The sequence below is a fragment of the Chelonoidis abingdonii genome, chromosome 1 (genome assembly GCF_003597395.2).
Source record: "Chelonoidis abingdonii isolate Lonesome George chromosome 1, CheloAbing_2.0, whole genome shotgun sequence".
NCBI classification, from domain to species: domain Eukaryota; kingdom Metazoa; phylum Chordata; order Testudines; family Testudinidae; genus Chelonoidis; species Chelonoidis abingdonii.
In genome coordinates, this window is record NC_133769.1 from 244,806,526 (window position 1) to 244,830,599 (window position 24,074).

The 24,074-nt window shown below is 41.5% G+C and overlaps 1 protein-coding gene across 2 annotated transcripts in view; it reads left to right on the plus strand.

Annotated features, from left to right (window-relative positions):
* The first annotated feature begins 11,599 nt into the window (after nucleotides 1-11,599).
* The window catches only part of LOC116820671 (interleukin-5 receptor subunit alpha-like), a 32,279-nt gene continuing 19,804 nt past the window's right edge, over nucleotides 11,600-24,074 (plus strand). For both annotated transcript variants that reach the window (XM_032773310.2, XM_032773312.2), the window contains exons 1-4: nucleotides 11,600-11,881; nucleotides 12,909-13,070; nucleotides 22,709-22,857; nucleotides 23,027-23,174. In XM_032773310.2, coding sequence (XP_032629201.1) covers nucleotides 12,998-13,070; nucleotides 22,709-22,857; nucleotides 23,027-23,174 — 370 coding nt within the window. In that variant the 5' untranslated portion in view covers nucleotides 11,600-11,881; nucleotides 12,909-12,997. The remainder of the gene's footprint in view (nucleotides 11,882-12,908; nucleotides 13,071-22,708; nucleotides 22,858-23,026; nucleotides 23,175-24,074) is intronic.

Consider the following 24,074-nt stretch of genomic DNA (forward strand, 5'->3'; position numbering starts at 1 on the left):
GGGGTGGGGCATGCCAGCATGAGAGGGGTCAGAGCTAGCCTGGCAATTCTGGGCAGGTGGCATGGCCACTAGGGAGATACTTCCAGGCAATGCAAATTAGAGGCCCCCTTGGGAGCAGTTCAGTCCCTGGCCAGTCTCAGAATTGGAGGACGCAAATGTGGGGGAGGCAGACCAGATGCCAGCTTATGGCAAGGTCCCCAAGCCTCAACAGAATGCTGACAAATACATAGTGGGATTCAAATTGGCTCACCTGTGTGTTACTATTGTTAAAATACATATTAGAATTATAAGAATTAGGGCTGTCAAATGATTAAAAAAGTCATTAAGATTCATTGCAAAATTAAAAAAATATAATTTGATTTCAATTACAAAACAATACAAAGGGTATAGTGCTCACTTTGTATTATTATTTTTTATTATAAATATTTGCACTGGAAAAAAGATAAACAAAAAAATAATATTTTTCAATTCATCTCTGTAGTGCAATCTCTTTATTGTGAAAATACATCTTACAAAATTTAGATTTTCATTGGGTCACACAACTGCACTCAAAACCAAAACAATATAAAACTTTAAAGCCTACAAGTCCATTCAGTCCTGCTTCTTGTTCTGTCAATCGCTAAGACAAACTACTTTGTTCACATTTATGGGAGATAATGCTGCCCGCTTCTTATTTACAATGTTACCTGAGGGTGAGAACAGGTGTTCACATGGCACTGTGGTAGCCAGTGTTGCAAGGTACTTATGTGCCAGATATGCTAAACATTCGTATAACCCTTCATGCTTCGACCACCATTCCAGAGGACATTCTTCCGTGCTGATGATGCAGATTAAAAAAATGTTTTAATTAAATTTGTGACAGAACTCCTTGGAGAAGAATTGTATGTGTCCTGCTCCATTCTGCCTGCATTCTGCCATATATTTCATGTTATGGCAGTCTCAGATGACCACCCAACACATGTTGTTCAATTTAAGAACACTTTCACTTCAGATCTGACAAAACGCAAAGAAGGTACCAATGTGAGATTTCTAAAGCTAGCTACAGCACTCGACCCAACTTTAATCATCTGAAGGGCCTTCCAAAATCTGAGAGGGACGAGGAGTGGAACATCCTGTTAGAAGTCTTAAAAGAACAACATTCCAATTCGGAAAGTACAGAACCTGAACCACCAAAAAAGAAAATCAACCTTCTGCTGGTGGCATCTGACTGCGATGATGAAAATGAACTTGTGTCAGTCCACATTACTTTGGATTGTTATAAAAAAGAACTCATCATCAGCATGGAAGCAGTCTAGCCAGTGTTTTTAATACTCTGAGAATATCCTCTTTCAATGTCCTCTTTTATTATTTTATTTTATTTTATTTTTTGCTCTGGAAGGCATTTGAATTTAACTTTCTGCCTGTGCTGTGATGTCTGTCCCATTGCTGTGCTAAATCTTCTTATGCTAATTTGGCATTTTTGAACATTCAGACTGCTTTCATTATTATCATTTCTCCACTGAAATAGAAAGGAGAATTTGTATGCAGTATGCAGATGACGCTTGGAGTAGACAGGAATCTGTTTCTTCAGAATTGTTAGTTTCACGTATACTTCAGAAAGGCCGGGAAACCTAGGGAGATTCTAGCTATTGTACTCATGTGGACAGTGAAGTCACATTATTGTATATTAAGTGAATTTTTCACTTATTCATTTCTTTTTGTCTGGCTGTGTGTGTATGTGTACTGGGGAGAGTCTTTATTCTCCAGGTTAAGGAGAGCTAGTCATATCTCCACATGAAAGATGTTTCCCATAGTGCTCTGTCAAACAGAGAAACTTACTCAAGAGCAATATAAAGGTAGTGGGGTCTAGGAAACTTGACTCTGTTAATCTATTTCATGCATAACTTGTTAGGATTTTTGGAACCATCCCTTTCCCTAGTCAAAGAGGTCAGAAGAATGATGGCAATTAAATGCAGCTTTATTTCAGTTCAGTATGAGATGGACAAAGGAAAATGTGCCTTGTGCTGACAGTGGGATATAGCCTTCGGCTCTAACCCTTTTGAAGCACTTTAATAGGTTTGCTTGGAACGACTCCAAGAGTTATCTGAGACAAGCAGCATGGCCTAGGACAGTGGTGGGCAACCTGAGGCCCACGGGGACATGCTTGCCGCTGCTTCCCACAGCTCCCATTGGCTGGGAATGGTGAACTGAAGTCACTGGCAGCTGAGGGGGGCTGTGCCTGCAGATGATCAGTGTAAACAGAATGTCTCATGGCCCGCAATCAGATTACCCTGATGGGCTGCACGTGGCCTGCAGGCCTCAGGTTGCTCACCACTGGAATAGTTCAAGGAATAGACTGAGAGTCAGGAGATGTAGATTCTGCTCTCCACTCTGCTACAGAATGACATTTGGCAAGTCATTTTAGCCATTTAGGGCCTGATTTTCAGAGGTGTTGAGCATATAAACTTTCAGTTGTTGTCAGACACTGAAACTCAATGGAAACAGAAACAGCAGCAGGCAAAATTCAAACAATTTATTGTGGAGGAGAAGTTACCAGATATCTTCAGCAGAGTTCAGGAAAAGAAAATCACAGAAGGAAAATAAACCCAGTCTAGTAGGAAATTCAAAAACTCCTGGAAGAAATGAGGTCCAACAAGGACAAGTGTAGAGTCCTGCACTTAGGAAGGAACAATCCTACGCACCACTACAGGCTGGAGACCTACTGGCTAAGCAACAGTTCTGAAGAAAAGGACTTGGGGATTACAGTGGATGGGATATGAGTCAACAGTGTGTGTTCGTTGCCAAGAAGGCCAAAAGCACATTGGGCTGTATTAGTAGAAGCATTGCCAGCAGATCGAGGGAAGTGATTATTCCCCTCTATTGGGCACTGGTGAGGCCACACCTGGAGTATTCTGTCCAGTTTTAGTCCCTGCACTACAGAAGGGATCAGGACAAATTGGAGAGAGTCCAGTGGAGGGCAACAAAAATTATTAGGGAGATGGAGCACATAACTTATGCGGGGAAGCTGAGGAAACTGGGGTTATTTAGTCTGCAGAAGAGAAGAGTGAGGGGAGATTTAATAGCAGCCTTCAACTACCTGGAAGGAGACTCCAAAGAGGATGGAGCTCAGCTGTTCTCAGTGGTGGCAGATGGCAGAACAAGGAGCAATGGTCTCAAGTTGAAGTGGTGGAGTTCTAGGTTGTATACTAGGAAACACTATTTCACTAGGAGAGTAGTGAAGCACTGGAATGGGTTACCTAGTGAGGTGGTGGAATCTCCATCCTTACAAGTTTTTCAGGCCCAGCTTGACAAAGCCGTGGCTGGGATGATTTTGTTGGTATTGGTCTTGCTTTGAGCAGGGGATTGGAGTAGATGACCTCCTGAGTTCTCTTCCAACTCTAATCTTCGATGATTCTATAATTCTATGAAAACAACAAGGAGTCCGGTGGCACCTTAAAGACTAACAGATTTATTTGGGCATAGGCTTTCATGGGTAAAAAACGCACTTCTTCAGCTGCATGGAGTGAAAATTACAGATGCAGGCATTATTGTAAAGACACATGAAGAAAAGGGAGTTACCTCACAAGTGTAGAACCAGTGTTGATAGGGCTAATTCGATCAGGGTGGATGTAGTCCACTCCCAAAAACTGATGAGAAAATGTCAGTTCTAGAAGAGGCAAAGCTGCTTCTGTAGTGAGCCAGCCACTCCCAAATTAATGGTGTTAAATTTGCAAATGAATTTTAGTTCTGCAGTTTCTCTCTGAAGTCTGTTTCTGAAGTTTATGCCCAAATTCTGAAGCTTATGCCCAAGAACCACTGAGAGAATTAAGGCCTGAGGTTTTAATGATTTCATAAGGTGAAATAATTTACAAGCCTGCTAAAAGGATACATTGCTGTATACCAAATGGAAGCTAAGATATAATGAAGCCATTTTGAAAGAATACCCACTGAAGCAATAGTAGGAATGAAGTGTAAAGTAAAAGAGAATGGTGTCCTGTCAAAGGAAGAGATTTGCTAAATGAATAAATGATCTTTCTTCAGAATTCAATTGTTTACAAAGGGCCCATTCCTAAATGTCTTACTCTGGCAAAGTAACTGGGAGTTTTGACTGAGTCAGGACATCAGGTATGGGACATGTATGATAATACAGAGAAAAAACTGAGCATATCATAAAAACTTTCCTTGTTCTCCTACACTGCACAATCAGATTCCTTCATTCCTTGCTCATGTTTATTCTAAACAGATAAAGTGCTAAAGCAGTAGAATAAATTTCTAAGCATAAGCTACTTGTTACCGTGAAGAGAGGAAAGAGGATCCTGTGGTTAGATAATGGCTTAGGAGATCTGGATTTAATTCATGGCTATGCAATAGATGTTCTATGAGTTTGTCTACACTGCAATTGGACTTATGATTACACCACAGGTCGGCATTCTCTTGCTAGCGTTAATCTAGTTATCCTGTCTCCGGGGGCTCCAGGCAGGCTGATACAGTCCAAGCTGCTGCATTCTCCTGCTATTTTTAGCTGCAGTAGTTTGGACAAAGCTAGCAGGAGAATGCCGACCTGTGCTGTAATCGCACCTCCAATTGCAGTGTAGACAGACCCTGCATGGCCTTGGGTAACTCACTTAATCTCCCTTCTTCAGGTCTCATCACTAAAATGGGGGATAATAGCATGCTATTTCTCCCATTTTTTTCTGCCTTATCTAGTTAAATTATGAACTTCTTAGGGCAGGGATTGCTTATTACTATACATGTATGCAATGCCCATTGAGGCCCCACTTTTAGCTGGGACCTGTTGGTGCACTTGTAATATAAATAATAAATAGCAATAATACTGAGCTGGCACTTTAGTGAATGAAGATGCTACTTCATCGATGATAGAGCTTCTCCTCTCCCATCAACATAGTTAAGCCTCCTCAGACAGAGGCGGTTCCTATGTTGTTAGGAGATACTCACCTGCCAACATAGCACTGCCTACACCAGGAGTTAGGGCCGTATTACTATGTCTCTCAGGGGGTGTGGATTTTTCATTACATTAGTTATACCAATGTAAGTTTGTAGTGTAGACCTGGCTTTAGAATAGTTAAGCACTAGAACAGTTATTTAGGGGAGGATGTGGAACGGGTGAGACAAACACCAGAGATGTTCTAGGTATGCTTGGTCCTGCAACAAGCTGGGCTAGGTGATCTCTTGAGGTCCCTTCCAGCTTGACATTTCTGATTCTGTAACTGTTCTGTAATGTATGATTCTATAATGAATAAGGAGTCTGACTTCCCTTCTCTGAGCAGTAACATGCTGCAGCAGAACAAATCAAATAGCCACACTCATGGAGTTCCTTTATACAAAACAAACACATACCCAAACTTCCCCTAGGCGGGGCTTTCCATTCTTAGTGCTGAAGCTAGCATAACTTCCTCCCAGAAGGTTTTACTTCAAAGTCCTTTTTTAAATGGAAAAACCCAGTCCATGAAAACAAAGAAATCAAAGAAACAATGGGAAGTTTGCCCCTCCTTCTGGAAGATTCTCCTCAGCCTCTCTAGGTTGCTCCAAGCCTCTTTCTGGTGGAAGAAGGCAGAATTTATATGGCCCCTTGTTAAGCATACCTACCTTAACCCAGGACTTCCATGGGCTGCTAGGAAACTGTATTTCTCAGCAATCTCTCATCACTGAGGCAAGAGAGTGTTCTAGCCACTTTACTCTGGGTATTCTAGTCTTAGGACTTCAATAGAGTTGGGTTTCTCTCCAAAATGACATACAGCCACTCCAAGGTGTCATTGTCCCTCTCAGGAATTGTGTTCTAGTCCACAAGAATCAGTGACTTTGTTGCTATGCTGTAACCTGGACTATATAACCTGTACTAGCCTAGCTGACCTGCTGTAACCTGTACTAGCCTAGCCGACCTGCCTGGAGAAAAAGGCTAGATACTGTGGGAGGGGTGGTTGAAAAATTGGGGAAAGAGGGTGATGCATAATTTCCAAGAAATAGTTTTGTGTAGTATCTTGCCCTTCTCTAGCACATAGCCTCTCCAGGAAGTAGTTCAACAATAAACCACAGAAAGTGTAAACAAATATGTTTTGAAGTCACATTGGATTCTTTCTAGAGGCCTAGTATGTAACTTGGGAAACATGCCCACGTTCCCCAAAGCTCTGCTGAGTGGAATGGAGAAATGGAAGAAACGGATGCCTGTCAGTGCCCTCTGCGTCTGTCCCAGCTCTATCTGACTGGACTCAACCTGGGTTTTACAGTTCAACCCAATTCCCATTAAATCAATGGCAAAACTTCCACTGATTCAATTTGGAGAAGAATTGGACTCTATGGACCTGATCAGACTCTGCTTTAAGCATTGAGAGTCTTTCCATTGGCTTTACTGGGAACTGAGTTGGGCTGTAAAACCCCATGTATTCTTTCTCACTCCTCTCCCTCAAGCTCACTCCATGGCTGTTTAAAGAAATTCATTCTTGTAGGCCTCTGGGATTAGTGAGGAGTAGATGGAGCAAGGGAGAACCCACATCTGACTTGCTGCACAACTAGCAATGCACAGGAGAAAAAACGTTCCTGATTTAGATTTCTAAATTGCTACCTTGTGAAAAATCAAGTTGTTATTTTTGGAGTGGTAAATGTATTCATATGTGATTATTTATTACTTTAATTTATTATTTTTCTTTCCACGATCACAGCATCTGATTGCATTGTGTGTATTAAATTACATGGCACATAGCAGACAGCATAAACAGCACCACTCCTTGTACTGCTCCACTCAGGAGAAAAATGTGCCCAGTGATGAGCCATAGTCTGGTGATTGGCCAAAAAGATCTCTCTGATCAACCTATGATGCTACCTGGGGAAGGTAATTCCCCAATCATGGACCCTCCATCCAAAGGGTTCTTCCCTCAGTCTTCAAGAGTTCAAGTCTAGGAGTAAGCGGCTGACTCAGCGATCACAGTGATGCATGCAGGAAAACACTCTCTTACTGGATGTCTATCCTGCAGCCATGGAGCGTGATTGCATTTCATGTTGACACGCCCGAGAGAGATTAGTCTAGCTCACTTGGGTACCAAAACAGTGAAGCTGCAGCAGCAAGTGCTTCAGCATAGGTCTTACAATTACTGGGTAATAACTGAGGTGGCCAGTCTGCACTGAACTGCACGCTGTCATGGTGTCATAACTTCGGTACTCCAGCTAGCTACGTTTGTATGAGCTGCAGACACGTTTTCTGATTGCAGTATAGACCTACCCTTAGGTAGTCAGGTCTGAGACAATGTAGATCAAGTCCAGCTTGATAGGTACTGGGAATGGAGAAGCCATGAAGTGTGCAGAGCACCAGTGAATAATACTTAGCTCTTAATTTTTCATCCATAGACCTTTAAACACTTTACCAAAGGGGCCAGAATCATTATTTCCTTTTTACAGATGGGGAAACTGATGCACGGAGAGATGAAATGATTTGCCTGAGGTCACCCAAGAAGCCGATACCCAGCTCTTCTGAGTCTCACCCCAGTTCCCTATCGACTAGGTCACACTGTAATAGGAGCTCACCCACCCAATTCACCAGGAAGGTGGATTTCTGCATTCCTCACTAGTAGCAGCTTTTGAGTTGTTTTTAAGGGTAGACCCAATCTGAACAAGTTGCAGCAGTCTAACCTAGAAGTTCTAGTATGGTAGCCACCTAGCTGAATTCACACTAGGGATTTACTAAATGCCATCAATCTAATGGCTGCCAGGATCTTCCTGTCTATGGAAGACTGTCAATGTATTCATTGCAGCTTAGTAGTAAATGTGTTTATTTTTTAAAAAATCAGAATTAATATTTTCCCCCAAAATTTTGAAAATTAAGTTGAGGATCCAAATTCAACATGTTGAGATAGACACAGAGAACATTGTCTCCTAAAAGCAGATGCTGTGTTAGTTTCTGTAAACACTTCAAATCTGGGGTGTAGTGGAAAGGTTAAGATAGGCTCCAATTTAGATTCTACGCATATAACAGTACAGTGAGTAATTAGTATCCACTTCCTCTCCTATCTTTCCCACACTGCTCTCTTTAAAGCTCAACTAGCTGTCCCACAGCACTGAAACATTTCATTTTCAACTCTTTGGACCGTTGTAATGTCATTTTCACACCAATAAAACTTTAAGGATGTGATTTTCCCATCTTACTCTGCTGATGTAAATATAAGCAAAACAAAGAAAGACACCCCTTCTCCCACAAATGTACCTTAGGACAAGAAACAGACCCAGGAGAAAATGGATTGTCAGAAACGTGACACTCAGTTTCTCTTTCTCCTACCAGAACTGATGTGAAATGGAACTTTGCAGTGCTTAGGGTATGTCTACACTATAAGCACTAGAGCGGCAGAGCTGCAGTACTGCAGCTACGTCACTGTAGTGTAGACAACTTGATACAGTGACAGAAAGGGGTTTTCTATCGCTGTAATAAATCCATCCCCTTGAAAGGAGATGTCTATACTGGACCTTCGGTTGCCTTAATTACATCTCTTAAGGTGTGACTTTTTCACATCCCTGAGCAACATAGCTCAGTCAACCTAAATTTAGTTCTAAATAATTAGTTATACAAGTTCTGAATCAGCAAAGTACTTATGTGTCCACTTGACACACACGAGTAGTTCCACTGAAGTACCTTGCTGAACTGGACACATATTTCTGTTCAAAATGATGATATATTAAGGACAGAAGACAAATAGAACAATGTTGAATTACTATGGCTTTTGAGTTGCTGGAAACATTGTCAGTTTGTGAACTCCCAGTCAATTACATCTACTATCTCCAGTAAACATAAGTTTCATTTCCTTTTTCACTTATCTGAAAATATTTTAAGGAAAAGAAACCCTCGTGAGAGAAAATTGCTTGAAACGGCTATCTGGGTGATCAGCAATGATAACATTGAGTGGTTGCAGAGCAGAAGACAGAAAGGAAAGTAACATTAATATACAGCTTTTAATTCAATGTACAATTAATGTACATTTTTCTTGGTCCAGCTTCTAGGCTGGGGGGGCGGAGGGGTTGGTCTGTGGGGATGCATGTGATCTGGACCTAGAACCAGTCAGTCTGCACCCAGATAGCTTAGAGTAAAGTTAGTTATGCCTTGCTATTTTAAGGAGTAGTCTGCTTTGTCTCTCTCTGTTTTTGCATTCTTGTGTGCTATCATTCTAAGAAATAAAATAGTGTTAAGTTGCAACCTTCCAGCAAGAGTATTTAATGTTTTATCAACCTTCTCCATCTGTGTGCTGTGAACATAACATGCTTAAATCCTACAAAATGGTTCATTTTTCTAATAAATGAAAGAGACTCATAAGAAAATTTTGCTGTGCGTCTAATAGATAAAGCACTGAACCAGGCTTAAATTTGCATTATTAGTACCTGATCTATGATTATAGGCCATGTTCTCAGCCCATATGTTTGGACTGTTGTAGCTCGGTCCAAACACATGCAGCTCAATTGTTCTAAATGGGGCTGCACAGGTGTAATAAATTTACTCTTATGAGTCTATTCTACTGAATATAACTGTTAAAAGATGCATACTGGAGAGAAAGTACTTTTGAGCGTCTGGATCCATGCATCCTGCCTAAGTCCATGGCCAGCACTGAAAAAAAATTCTTTAGTGAAGCAATTAGAATCACCATGACATGAGAAAAAGACCTCAATGTCAACCTCAGCCCCACACATTTAATTGTATTCTGTGTGTGTGGCCATAGATACATTTAGCTCAGGGTACATTTTTTTTCAAAACTATGGTAAAGTATTGAATCATATACATTACAATACTGGATGTTACTCAGCCATTGTAGGACCCATCAACACAAAAAACTAAATACAGTATTGTTCTTTTAAAAGTAAATCTGAAATACAGACAAAGAAGCAGTTGATTTAAGTGACTTGCTCAGCATTACACAGGGAATCTGTGGCAGAGGCAGGGATAGAATCCAGCTCTTTAGGGCAGCATTCAACTGCCTTAACCCGAGACCATCCTTTCCATCTCTCTCTCATGCACTGCACACCTTCCAATGTCTTCAGCAAATGAAGCAGGGGTACTACAGACAACAGCCTCCTTCTCCACACAGTCCAGATTCATCCTCAGAGGAGATGCAGCAGATGTACTGAATGAGGCAGGGATTCTTTGGAAAAATACAATGTGATCATGTAATTAAAGACGGTGTCATAAGGAATGTGCAGGAGGGAGTGAATCAAGAATACACGGGCAACCTTAATTCTGGCATTTCCTAACTTTTCAGTACTTGACTTTGCAACCTTAACATTCTGTAAGGTAGATTTTAAATATAATTTCCTACATTTTCAAAAACTAAAAAGAAAAAAACTCTCAAAAATTTCCACATGTGGACCTGTATAGACCTCTGACATGGTTCCTCAGCAGGGTTGAGATCTTTTGCTCCATAGCACAGTTCTCTACCACTGCAGCTAATGAAGTAACTAGCAGCAAGAGAAGGTTGTATTTGTGTATGTGGTCCTGCCACTAGAGGGGGATGGAGACACATACTTTGCAGTAGTTTTCACAGCTATTTACTAGACAACACAGAAATGTTGAGACCAGGTGAAAATTTCCTTCCCCTCCTTGTTCCTATTTCCCCCCAGTCACTGGCTCCTGTCATCTTAAGCTGCGCTTTGTTCATACCCCTACTCTTGTATTTTCAGCACCCATTTACTTTTGCCCCATGCCCACTCTCAGCTCCTGCTCCTAACCTTGCTCCCCCACATGCTTCTATTTCCCCTTTCCCACTCTGCACCTCTTCATGCAATCCCATTACTTACCCCTCCGCATTTGAGTTGGACACTTTCCTCCTTTGCCTGCATGCTGGGCTCTGGCAGAAGGAGCATTGAAAACACAGGGCAGTCAGGCTCCCTGCTCTCATTTCTGGCACCTGGCACCACAGTTGCTCCCTAGCAGCCAGTAGCTGCAATCGCAGAGAAAGTCTTGCTTGGCCTTTGCAGCACTGTGAGTCTTCGGAGAATTTAGCTGCCAAACTCTGACAAGTCTCCATTGAGCATGTGTAAAATGAGATTTTGCAGAGGCTTATAATTTATCAAATTTGGGAAGCTTTTCACAGAAGTGGCAAAAGGCACATTCCTGATATCAGGCCTATAGTCAAATTTTAAATCCCTGCTCCAATACATGGAGGTGTAGAGATTGTCATGAAACAGATGTAAGCACTTCTTAAACATGGGAAAAACAATATATTTTTCCTTAATCTGATAGTCAGACACATCTGAATAATTTTAGCTGAACCTTTCTCCCAATATACCAGACACTCAGGATGGAAAATATCAGCTTGAACAGTTAAAATTTGACAAAGTTATAAACAACTACCTACCCAGCCTATAACCAGGCCCTTGGAGAGGAAGTCCTGAACAATCACCAATCAAAAGTCAGTATTCTCACACAATTTAATTACAATTTTAAAAATATTTTAAAAAATATAATTAACAGAATAAACAAGACGAAAGCTGGACAATTCCAGGAACTAAGTTAGGTAGATCTGATATCAGAAGTGAAATTAGTAGCAAAAGTCAAGTTCCTTTTGTCAAGAGGAGGCTGGTCATTCTTTCCCCTTCAGTTAGGGTGGAGCTCTTTTGCTGATCTGTTTCCCTTTCATTTGTTGCGTACAGCAAGATGCATGAGGCTGTAGTAAGTTCTGTACAATCTTTCCTAGAATCAGAACTTTTATTTTTGAAACTACAGTAGCTGTTGATTCATTTAATTTCATTTAAGTCCTGGAAGTTTCTTTAAAGACAAGAGCTGATAGCAAGATACAGAGTGGTTTGAAAACTTTCCCTTCCAATGAAGTCAAGGGAAGAGATGGTAACAACTGACTGTTGGCATCTCAAAGAAGATGAAACTCAAAGCAGTCTGAAGACTTAAGATAAAGTTCTGGTAAGTATTCACACCGCCAAGTCTTTAGGGATTTGTTTTTTAATTTGATCCCGTAGAAAATGTCCTGCCACAATGTCAAGTATAACTTTGAAAATACACATGACAAAGAGTTGCTATTTTAAATCATACAAGCCCACATCTTAAAAATGTAACATTATCTATGTTGGTTATTTAATTGTTCCTAAATATTTCAGAACATTACATAGCATAATGTAATATCACTGCAAGTAGGGTTAGAAAAACCTTTGTCCTCAATCTTAAATACGGTGCAAGTGTTAGTCATGTTCTAATTATGCAGCTCTTGTAGTGACGCCACAATTTAGATTGCTTTGAGATTTGCATTTAAAGAAGCAATAAAATCTCCATGTTTCAGCTTTTTAGGATTGAATTTAGTTTCCAAATCTGGCACTAGAAATGTCCAGGTTATTTCTGCAGTGAAATGCTCACTTTTTCAGAGAAAACATTTAAAAATGCTGCTTTTTAAAATGTTATCCTCTTTTCCTAATTTCTGTGTGTCCTCTAGCAAAATAATCAGAGTTCCCACCCACAGTAAACTGTCTCTCTATTTCACCCTCACATACACATAGTTTAAGAGAATATCTTATATATAGGTCTCTTGAGTAATTGCTTTAAACCATACAAAGGTTAGCTGTCAGAACTCCTGAGATCTGTTACTTTCATATTCTGACACAGACTTCCTGCTTTCTTAATTGACCGGCTGTGCTCTGCACGAACCCTACAAACCTCAGAGCTGAGGCACTGGTTCAGCTCTTGGCAGCCCTGAGGATCGGCAGGTGTTAAACATGAGTGGCATACAGTGGCTTGCCCCTCCCCACTACCACCACCACTTGCACTAAATAGAGCTCAATCAGACCTGAGAATTGGGACTGTTATTTCTTTTACAACGAAGTCCAGAATGACATTTTGTATTCATGGTTTATGTCTTTTTAAGAAACCACTTAAAATGTTAAAAGTTTTTTTTTTCCACAGCTTGAAAATAACTGTAATGTCCTAACTCTCTTTTCAGCCTCAAACAGAACTGAAGTATTTTAGTTTCAAATTCAATTGAAGTGCAAAGTATTTGTAAGGGCACATGCTACAATTACACCTTCGATCATGCTTCTGCTTAGCCTTACCTGGTATGAGATGATTTCTGTTAGCCTGGCAAATGGAGAACCAGCAATAACTGGTAAGTTTTGTGACATTTAAAGTGATACATTTAAAATGATAGAAAGAAGATGAAACTCAAAACAGCCTGATAAAGTTCTGGTATGTTGCCACACTCCCAAGTCTTTAGGGATTAGTTTTGAATTTGATCCCATGCAGGTAGTGAGAGGCTGCAATCACTGCCATCTGCAGTTTTGTCTTGAGAAGAGGGGACTCTCATACATTAATTCCTCAGGCTGTCAATACATAGCCTCACGACATGACCTCTCTAGGACTGGGGTATCTTATGGAGGTGCTTGGGCCAAATCCTGACTGATAGGCAGGCTCCCAGGCTGGAAAATGTCCTGCCACAATGTTAAGTATAACTTTGAAAATATGCCTAAGAATTGCTCTTTTAAATCGTATGAGCCCACATCTTAAAAATGTAACATTATTTATGTTGGTTATTTAATTGTTCCTAAATATTTCAGAACATTACATAGCATAATATAATATCACTGCAAGTAGGGTTAGAAAAACCTTTGTCTTCAACCTTAAATACAGAGCAAGTGCTAGTCATGTTTTAATTATGTAGATGTTGGTAGTGACTCCACAATTTAGCTTGCTCTGAGATTTGCATTTAAAGCAGTAATAAAATCTCCATGTTTCAGTTTTTTAGGATTGAATTTAGTTTCCAGAACTGGCACTAGAAATGTCCAGGTTATTTCTGCAGTGAAATGCTCACTTTTTCAGAGAAAACATTTTAAAATGCTGTGGTTGGATAGGAAAGGAGCACTGAAAGTGGCAGGGATCCTATGGGAAAAATAATAAGTGATCATACAATTAAAGGTTGTATCACAATACATACACACAATGGGTCTTAATACAGACAACCTCAATTCTGCCATTTCCTAATTTCCCTTATGGATCCCAGGACAGAATAGGGCCCCTGTCCTTTTGCATGGGTTGCGGAGGATTGCAAAGGAGAATAGAAATCGAGAGAACTTGCAGCCAGAGGGAACAGGGGATAGACCAAAAAATCGCACCATCATAGGTAAAAAGCAAGTCTACATGATTGGGGACTCCTTACTGAGAAGAATAGACAGGCCTGTAACCATAGCTGATCCACAGAACAGAAGGATGTGCTGTCTGGCGAGTGCTAAGATACGGGATGTGGACCTGAGGCTGAAGAGGATCCTAACGGGAGCAGGAAAGAATCCACTCATTGTCCTTCATGTGGGAACAAATGATATGGTTAGATTCTCGCTGGAATGTATCAAGGGAGACTATGCCAGGCTGGGGAAGACGCTTAAGGAAATCGAGGCTCAAGTGATCTTCAGTGGGATTCTCACTGTTCCTAGAGAAGGGCAACAAAGATGTGACAAGATGTCTTTGGGATATGTGGCCACTGGGAAGCATTCATAGACAGAAGACTGTTCTCTCGGGATGGACTTCACCTGAGTAAGGAGGGAAATAGACTTCTAGGATGGAGGCTGGCACAACTGATTAAGAGAGCTTTGAACTAGGAATTGGGGGGAGATGGTTGGGAGATGTCCAGGTAATCTCCACGCAGGATTTTAAACATTGAGAGGGAAGGAAATGAAGTAAGAAAGGATACAGTCATGGGTAGGAGAATGGCCATAAGGAGAAAGGGTAGTGTAGATACCGGTCTAATAGGTGATATTAGTGGTAGAATTTCTGGGCCTCATCGGGTAAAGAATGTGAGTGAAGCCAAACAGAAAACTTAAGATGTTTGTACACCAATGCGAGGAGGTTAGGCAACAAAATGGAGGAAGTAGAGCTACTGGTTCAGGAAGTGAAAACAGATATTATAGGTATAACAGAAATAGGATGGAATAATAGTCATGACTGGAGTACAGGTATTGAAGGGTATGTGCTGTTTAGGAAAGACAGAAATAAAGGCATAGGTGGTGGAGTAGCATTGTATTTCAATGATGAGGTAGACTATAAAGAAATAAGAAGGGATGGAATGAATAAGACAGAGTCTGTCTGAGCAAAAATCACATTGGGGAAGAAAGCTACTAGAGCCTCCCCTGAGATAGTGCTTGGGGTGTGCTATAGACCACCAGAATCTGATTTGGATATGGATAGAGACCTCTTTAATGTTTTTAATGAAGGAAATACTAATGGGAATTGTGTGATCATGAGAGAGTTTAACTTCCCAGATATAGACTGGAGGACAAGTGCTAGTAATAATAATAGGGATCAGATTTTCCTGGATGCGATAGCTGATGGATTGCTTCACCAAGTAGTTGCTGAACCAACAAGAGGGGATGCCATTTTAGATTTGGTTTTGGTGAATAGTGAGGAATTCATAGAAGAAATGGTTGGAGGGGACTACCTTGGTTCGAGTGATCATGAGCTAATTCAGTTCAAACTAGATGGAAGGATAAATAAAAATAGATCTGTGACTAGGGTTTTTTATTTCAAAAGGACTAACTTTAAAAAATTAAGGAAATTAGTTAGGGAAGTGGATTGGACTGAAGACTTTATGGATCTAAAGGTGGCAGGGGCCTGGAATTACTTCAAGTCAAAGTTGCAGAAACTATCAGAAGCCTGCATCCCAAGAAAGAGGAAAAAATTCATAGGCAGGAATTGTAGACCAACATGGATGAGCAAGCATCCCAGAGATGTGATTAAGAAAAAGCAGAAAGCCTACAAGGAGTGAAAGATGGGTGTGATCAGCAAGGAAAGCTACCTTATTGAGGTCAGAACATGTAGAGATAAAGAGAGAAAGGCCAAAAGCCATGTAGAGTTGGACCTTGCAAAGGGAATTAAAACTAATAGTAAAGGTTCTATAGCCATATAAATAAGAAGAAAACAAAGAAAGAAAAAGTGGGACTGCTAAACACTGAGGCTGGAATGGAGGTTAAGGATAATCTAGGCATGGCCCAATATCTAAACAAATATTTGCCTCAGTCTTTAATGAGGCTAATGAGGAGGTTAGGGATAATGGTAGGATGACAAACAGGAATGAGGATATGGAGATAGATATTACTACATCCGAGGTAGAAGCCAAACTCAAACATCTTAATGGGACTAAATTGGAGGGCCCAAATAATCTTCATCCAAGAATATTAAAGGAACTGGCACATGAAATTGCAAGCCCATTAGCAAGAATTTTTAATGAATAAAGTTTAATGTAAACTCAGGAGTTGTACCATATGACTGGAGAATTGCTAACATAGTTCTCATTTTTAAGAAAGGAAAAAAAAGTGATCCAGGTAACTACAGGCCTGTTAGTTTGACACCTGTAGTATGAGGTCTTGGGAAAAAAATTGAAGGAGAAAGTAGTTAAGGACGTCGAGGTAATGGGGACAAAATACAACACGGTTTTACAAAAGGTAGATCATGACAAACCAACCTGATCTTCTTCTTTGAGAAGGTAACATATTTTTTAGACAAAGGAAATACAGTGGATCTAATTTACCTCAATTTCACTACGGTTCCACATGGGGAATTATTAGCTTAAATTGGAAAAGATGGGGATCAATATGAAAATTGAAAGGTGGATAAGGAACTGGTTAAAGGGAGACTACAATGGGTCATACTGAAAGGTGAACTGTCAGGCTGGAGGGAGGTTACTAGTGGAGTTCCTCAGGGATCGGTTTTGGGACCAATCTTATTTAATCTTTTTATTACTGACCTTGGCACAAAAAGTGGGAATGTGCTAATAAAGTTTGCGGATGACACAAAGCTGGGAGGTATTGCCAATACAGAGAGGACAGGATATCATACAGGAAGATCTGGATGACCTTGTAAACTGGAGTAATAGTAATAGGATGAAATTTAATAGTGAAAAGTGCAAGGTCATGCATTTAGGGATTAATAACAAGAATTTTTGTTATAAACTGGGGATGCATCATTTGGAAGTAACAGAGGAGGAGAAGGACCTCTTGGAGTATTGGTTGATCACAGGATGACTATGAGCCGCCAATGTGATATGGCCATGAAAAAAGCTAATGCGGTCTTGGGATGCATCAGGCGAGGTATTTCCAGTAGAGATAAGGAGGTGTTAGTACGTTATACAAGGCACTGGTGAGACCTCATCTGGAATATTGTGTGCAGTTCTGGTCTCCCATTTAAGAAGGATGAATTCAAACTGGAATAGGTACAGAGAAGGGCTACTAGGAAGTTCCGAGGAATGGAAAATCTGTCTTATGAAAGGAGACTCAAAGAGCTTGGCTTGTTTAGCCTAACCAAAAGAAGACTGAGGGGAGATATTATTGCTTTTTATAAACATATCAGAGGAATAAATACCAGGGAGGGAGAGGAATTATTTAAGCTCAGTATCAATGTGGACACAAAAACAAATAGGTATAAACTGGCCATCAGGAAGTTTAGACTTGAAATTAGACAAAGGTTTCTAACCATCAGAGAAGTGAAGTTCTTGAACTTCCTTCCAAGGGGAGCAGTAGGGGCAAAAGACATATCTGGCTTCAAGACTAGGCTTGATAAGTTTGTGGAGGGGATGGTATGATGAGATAGCATAATTTTGGCAATTAATTGATCTTTGATCATTAGCGGTAAATATGCCCAATGGTCTGTAATGGTATGTTAGATGGGGTGCGATCTGAGTAACTACAGAGAATTCTTTCCTGGGTGACTGGCTGGTCAGTATTGCCCACATGCTCAAGGTTTAGCTGATCACCATATTTAGGGTTGGGAAGGAATTTTCCTCCAGGGCAGATTGGCAGAGGTTCTGGGGGGGTTTTGCCTTGCCCTGCAATGTGGGGCGTGGGTCACTAGCTGGAGGATTCTCTGCACCTTGAAGTCTTTAAATCATGATTTGAGGACTTCAGTAGCTCAGACGTAGGTCAGGGGTTTGATACAGGAGTGGGTGGGTGAGATTCTGTGGCCTGCATTGTGCAGGAGGTCAGACTAGATGATCATAATGATCCCTTCTGACCTTAAAGTCTATGATTCTATGTCCTGCAACTAAAAGGGGGCTGCCTGGAAAGGAATAGGCTCTGCCAGGTTAGAAATTTGCCCAAGACACACCATATCATGAGCAAGTAAACCATGTCCATACCAGATTGATCGCAGCCCAGGTTAACCCATCTCCCACCAGGTCGGACACAATAAGTATACTTCTGGCGTAAACCCAACAAAGAGGATCCATGGAAGAGATAACATCACCATAGCCATGTGGAATGTAAGGACATTGAGACAAATAAGGAAGTTGAAAGAACTTACATATGAAATGGAACAATACACCTGGCACCTCCCAGGAATCTGAGGTCAGATGGAAGAACTTTGGAGAGGTACTAACAGAAGAAGGCCATGTGCTCTATTACAGTGGAGAGGACAAACAAGTCAACAGTGTAGGATTTCTTGTGCATAAAGATATCAAGAATTCAGTATTAGGATGCCACCCAATGTCTAGCAGGCTTATTTCCATCTGTCTAAAGGCAGTACCGTTTAATATCACAGTGGTACAAGTCTACACCCCTACAACAGACTATGATGATGAGCAAATTGAAGATTTTTACAATCAGCTCCAGGAGACCATAGATAAGGTACACAAGAAAGATATCCTGATTGTACAGGGATATTGGAATGCTAAAGTGGGTACTGACACACAGGCAGATTGGTGAGATTATTGTGGCCCTTTCTGTAATGCGGTAACCAATGAGAGAGGATTGAGACTTTTGGAGTTTGCCAGCTATAACAATCTGGGTCTTGCAAACATGTTAGGAGCACATAAAGCAGCCAAATGATCAATGTGGCATACACGTAATGGTCTATATCACAGCCAGTTCGACTACATCATGGTGCAAAACAGATATCATTCTGGGATTAACAGAAGGAAAGCAAGGAGCTTCCCCAGTGCTGATATTGGAAGTGATCACAACTTTGTGCTGCTAAATTTTCAGCTCTTGCTAAGGAAAATCATCAGGCCAAAGTTCACCAGAACCAAGTTTGACTTAGAAAGACTCAGAGACCAAAACATTCCAGAGTCATTCCAATCAATGATCAGCGGAAAATTTGCCCCACTGCTTGCTCTAGAGGAAGATGTAGAAACAATGACCAACAATTTCAACACTGCAATCAATGAGGTAGCAATGGATATCCTTGGGAAACATTGTAAGAAGACAAAACCATGGGTCACAAATTAAATACTACAAATGTGTGACATTAGAAGAGAATTTAAGAGAGACAAGAACAGCACTGCGGGAGTTGATAAATACACTGAAGGAGTTGATTGGCAGAAAGATCAAGAAAGGAATGAAGGTGGCCAAGGAGATATGGATTGTAAAACCGTGCTCTAAAATTGAAGAGTGTATCAATAATAAAAATAGCAAACGAGCCTACCAGATTGTAAAAGATCTGATGAAGGAAAGATGGACCAAAACTAACGCAATTCAAGACAAAGAAGGGAACAGTCTTACAGAAGAAAGGGACATCATCAATAAGTGGACAAATTACTGCTCTGATCTATTCAACCACAAGAGAAATGGAGATCCTAGTGTTTTAGACAGCGCAGATTCAACAAAGGAGGATGACTTTCCAATACTATGTGAAGAAGCGGAGACAGCTGTGAAATCACTCAAGAACAGAAAGGCTACAGGTATTAACAACATCCCAGCTGAACTGATGAAATTCGGAGGAGAAATAGTAATAGATGTACTCACCAAGAGCTGGAAGAAGATATGGCAGACCAGTGAGTGGCCCTGCAAATGGGCACAGTCACTAATCATCACTCTGCCAGAGAAAGGCAACCTGCAATTGTGTCAGGATTACCAAACTATAAGCTTAATTAGCTATCCCAGCAAAGTGATGTTGAAAGTCATATTGAACAGACTGAAGCCACAGGCAGAGAGTATCATTGCTGAAGAACAGGCTGGCTTTTGTGCTGGAAGAAGTACCAAAGAACAGATTTTTATCCTTCATGTCCTGTGTGAGAAGTACTTACAACACCAGCAGGACATCTATCACATCTTTGTTGACTTCAAGAAGGCGTTTGACAGAGTATGGCACGAAGCTCTCTGGGCAGCCATGAAGTACAATATTGGTTGTGAGCTTATTCTTGCTATTAAACAACTGTAGGCCAATGCCAGCAGTGCAGTTCTTGTCAATGGCATAAGAGGAGGCTGATTTCGCACCACAGTTGGAATCTGGTAAGCTGCCTTCTTTTCCCCACACTGTTCAACATCTACTTGGAGCACATAATGACTAATGCCCTAGAAGATCACATATGCACAGTCAGAATTGGGGGGTGATCAATCTGAAATCTTTGGTTTGCTGGTGACATTGACTGCCTGGTAGGCAGCAAAGATGAACTTGCCAACTTGTGAAAGGATTGGATGAAACCTCTGCAAAATATGGCATGGAAATCAGTGCAGAGAAAACCAAGCTGATGACAAACAAATGTGATGGGATCAGCTCACATATCACTGTCAGTGGACAAGAGCTGGAGACAGTGACACAGTTCAAGTATTTGGGGGCAATCATCACTGATGAAGAATCCAAGGCAGAAATTCTGGCAAGAACTGCGCAAACAACAGCAGCAGTGGCAAAGCTAAAGCCAGTTTGGAGGAATAAGAACATCTTCCTGGAATCCACACTGAAACTGTTGCATGCATTGGTCATCTCCATTTTTCTGTATGTGTGTGAGACATGGACCGTTACGTCAGAACTTGACTGGAAAATACAGGTAGTAGAGATGAGATACTTCTGTAAAATCCTGGGCTTCTCCTACTTCAACCATGTCGCTAATGAAAAGGTCTGCAACATCATCATCCAGTGCGCTGGTTGGGTCATACAAAATCCTCCTGACGACTGTGAAAAAGCTGAAGTGGTTTGGCCACGTAACAAGATCATCTGGCCTATCCAAGATCATCCTCCAAGGGATAGTACAGGAGAACAGAAGAAGAGGTAGACAGAAGAAGAGATGGACTGACAATATAAAAGAATGGACAGGAATCGACTTCGTAGAGACTCAAGCACGAACACACAATCATCAGGGGTGGAGACAATTGGTTGCTCATCAGTGATGGTGCCCTAACAACCAATGTGGTTATGGGAGTGACGATGATGATGATGATGGGATGATGATGAATTTTGGACTGCTTTTCCTTGTATCCTTAATAATGGTCTTTTAGTGTAGGTTTTTGTCTGTCATTAATATTGGTGGGGCTTATAACATTGCCTATTATTAAAACTGCCCCCCGCACATCCAGTTCTAATCTCCTCTACCAACAGCTCCAAGAGCTAGTCTTCTTGCTCAGGAATCCCAGTCACCCCTCAACCCTAACTTCCAGTCCCAGTTTTCCTCTCCCCACCATGAGCCTTTAGTCTGAATCTGCTGCCCCCTTACAAGATCCTTGTCCAAATCTATTCTGCCCTGCCACCTCCCACCCACAGGTTTGGCTCTCATACAGGGGCATAGCTCTGGGTGGGTCTGAGTGGTTGCAGCCCACACACTTAGCATCCAGGCCCTCCCAAATTGGGGCCACAGCCCCCTGAATTTACAGGCTGGGTCTCCCGACCCTGGCTCAGTGTCTTTCAGCCTGACTGCGTCTCCATCCTGCCAGCACTGTGAGCTGCTGCTCTGGTCTCCGGCCCCAGCACTAGCCCCACGGGGGTTTCGCCTCATGGGGGCAGGTCTGAGTGAGGCTATCATTGAGCACTGGGGCCAGAGACCAGGGCAGCAGCGCATGGCACAGGCAGGAGGGGCTCAAGGCTGGGCTGACAGACATTGACACGGCTTTGGGAGGGGTGGCCAGAGCTCAAGCCCCAGTGGTACCTCCGTCTACCCCATGGGTGGTCCCCACAACCTGTCTGCCCCAGGTGCCTGTTGAACGGTAAGTGGGGGTGGGGGGAAGTTGCCCCCCATCCTTCTTTCCTCTCACGCCATTCCCCAGGGCACCTGCACCCCCCGATCCTTCCTGACTCACCCCTTACCAGGGCCTCCTTCCCTTCTATCCCCCTCTCCTCATCCCCCATCATTGCCCACCCACCCAAAAGCTGGGGACCACCAAGTTTTCCTGTCCTAGCTACACCACTGCTCTCATCCCATCTGAATTTGAATCAGGCAGCTTCTTCCTCCAGGCTGCTTGGGCCCAGCAGATGGGGCATTGAGAGCACAGGAGAGATAAGCAGTCTGCTCTCAGTTTTAGTGCCCAGACCTTGCACAGCCTGCAGTAGTCTAGAGTGGCAGTTGCACAGGGCTGGAGCTTGCTCAGTGTGGAAAGAATCTTTCGGGACTTTAGCTGCTAAAATCAAAGAACTCTCAACTGAACTTGTGCAAACTGCAGTTTTTCAAAAGGCTTATAAATTGGCCAAATTTGGGTGTATTTTCATGAGGACAACAAAAGGAATATCTGACACAAAGGCCATGCCACCTGCCAAATGTCAGGTCCATGCTCCAAAGCATTGGCGCTCTATAGTATTTCAAATAAAAGGTCTCATACTTTTTTAAGCAGGTCAAACAATGAATTCTTTGCTAGCCTTGTTCTTAGAAATGGTACAGCACTTCAGCTTTAGGCAAACATTGGACGTGAAAAGTTTTAACACAAACAGTTAAAGTCTGGTAAGGTTAGAAGCTACTGAAAACAGGGTCTTAGAATAAGAAGTGTTGGGCAACCTCAAGAATGGGCTGTACCATCAGCCCCACCTGTAATTTAATAATTATCATTCATCCTACTGTATTTACAGCTTCTATTATGGCACCCAGTGATCTGCACATTGTTAAGCATGGCTTTGGAGTTATCCTCTCCTGGAACAGTAACATTACAGAAGAAATTAAGACATATTATGTGAAGTATGTTTTGATTTATAAGTTCGATACAGCTAAGGAAATAACAGTAAGTCACAACACACTTTACACATAGTTTTGGTAAAATAAGATAATGCCTTATTTAATGTCTGGTAATTTGCAGAACTTTCCTTTAATATTATTAATTAATTAATTAATTAATTTGCTATTGCATAGAACTCTTCATTATAATGCTGTTCTATGTTTTCTTCTTCCAGGAAAGACTTCAAGAAAAGGAAAAGATGATAAGACTTGGGTTACACTCTGGTTTCCATGCTAAAGTTAAAACACAGCTTCTTTCAAAAGAATCAGAAGACATTATAAAGGAGAGTAACTGGACCGAATTTACTTATAAGGCACCACCAGGTCAGCTAGTTTTCTGCATAGTGTTAGGATATTAAAAGTATCTGATAAAAAAGTTAGAAATGCACCAGTTCTGAAGTCCTGACTAATAGCTCTTTCTTGTGCTGGCTATTTTTTGGCATGCATTTTTGTAAAACACTAAGGGAGGATAATGATAGAGGTCTATAAAATCATGACTGGAGTAAACAAGGAAGTGTTATTCACCCCTTCACATATCATGAGAACCAGCAGTCACCCAATTCAATGAATAGGCAGCAGGTTTAAAACAAACAAAGGAAGCACTTCTTCACACGACACACAATCAACCTGTGGAATTCATTGCCAGGGATATTGTGAAGGCCAAAAATATAACTGGGTTAATAAAAAAAAATTAGATATGTTCATAGAGGATAGGTCCATCAAAGGCTAATAGCCAAGATAGTCAGGGACACAACGCCATGCTATAGCATAATGGGAGAGATGGTTGGAAGCATGCTACAGTTACAAAATTACCACCTCTATTCTATTGACGCAGGGTTTGTCTACACTATGGAATTATTCCGATTTTACATAAACCAGTTTTGTAAAACAGATTGTATAAAGTCGAGTGCACGTGGCCACACTAAGCACATTAATTCGGCGATGTGCATCCATGTACCGAGGCTAGCGTTGATTTCCGGAGCGTTGCACAGTGGGTAGCTATCCTGTAGCTATCTCATAGTTCCCGCAGTCTCCCCCGCACATTGGAATTCTGGGTTGAGATCCCAATGCAAAAATAGTGTCGTGGGTGATTCTGGGTAAATGTCATCACTCAATCCTTCCTCTGTGAAAGCAATGGCAGACAATCATTTCACATCCTTTTTCCCTGGATTGCCCTGGCAGATGCCATAGCATGGCAAGCATGGAGCCCGTTTTGCCTTTTGT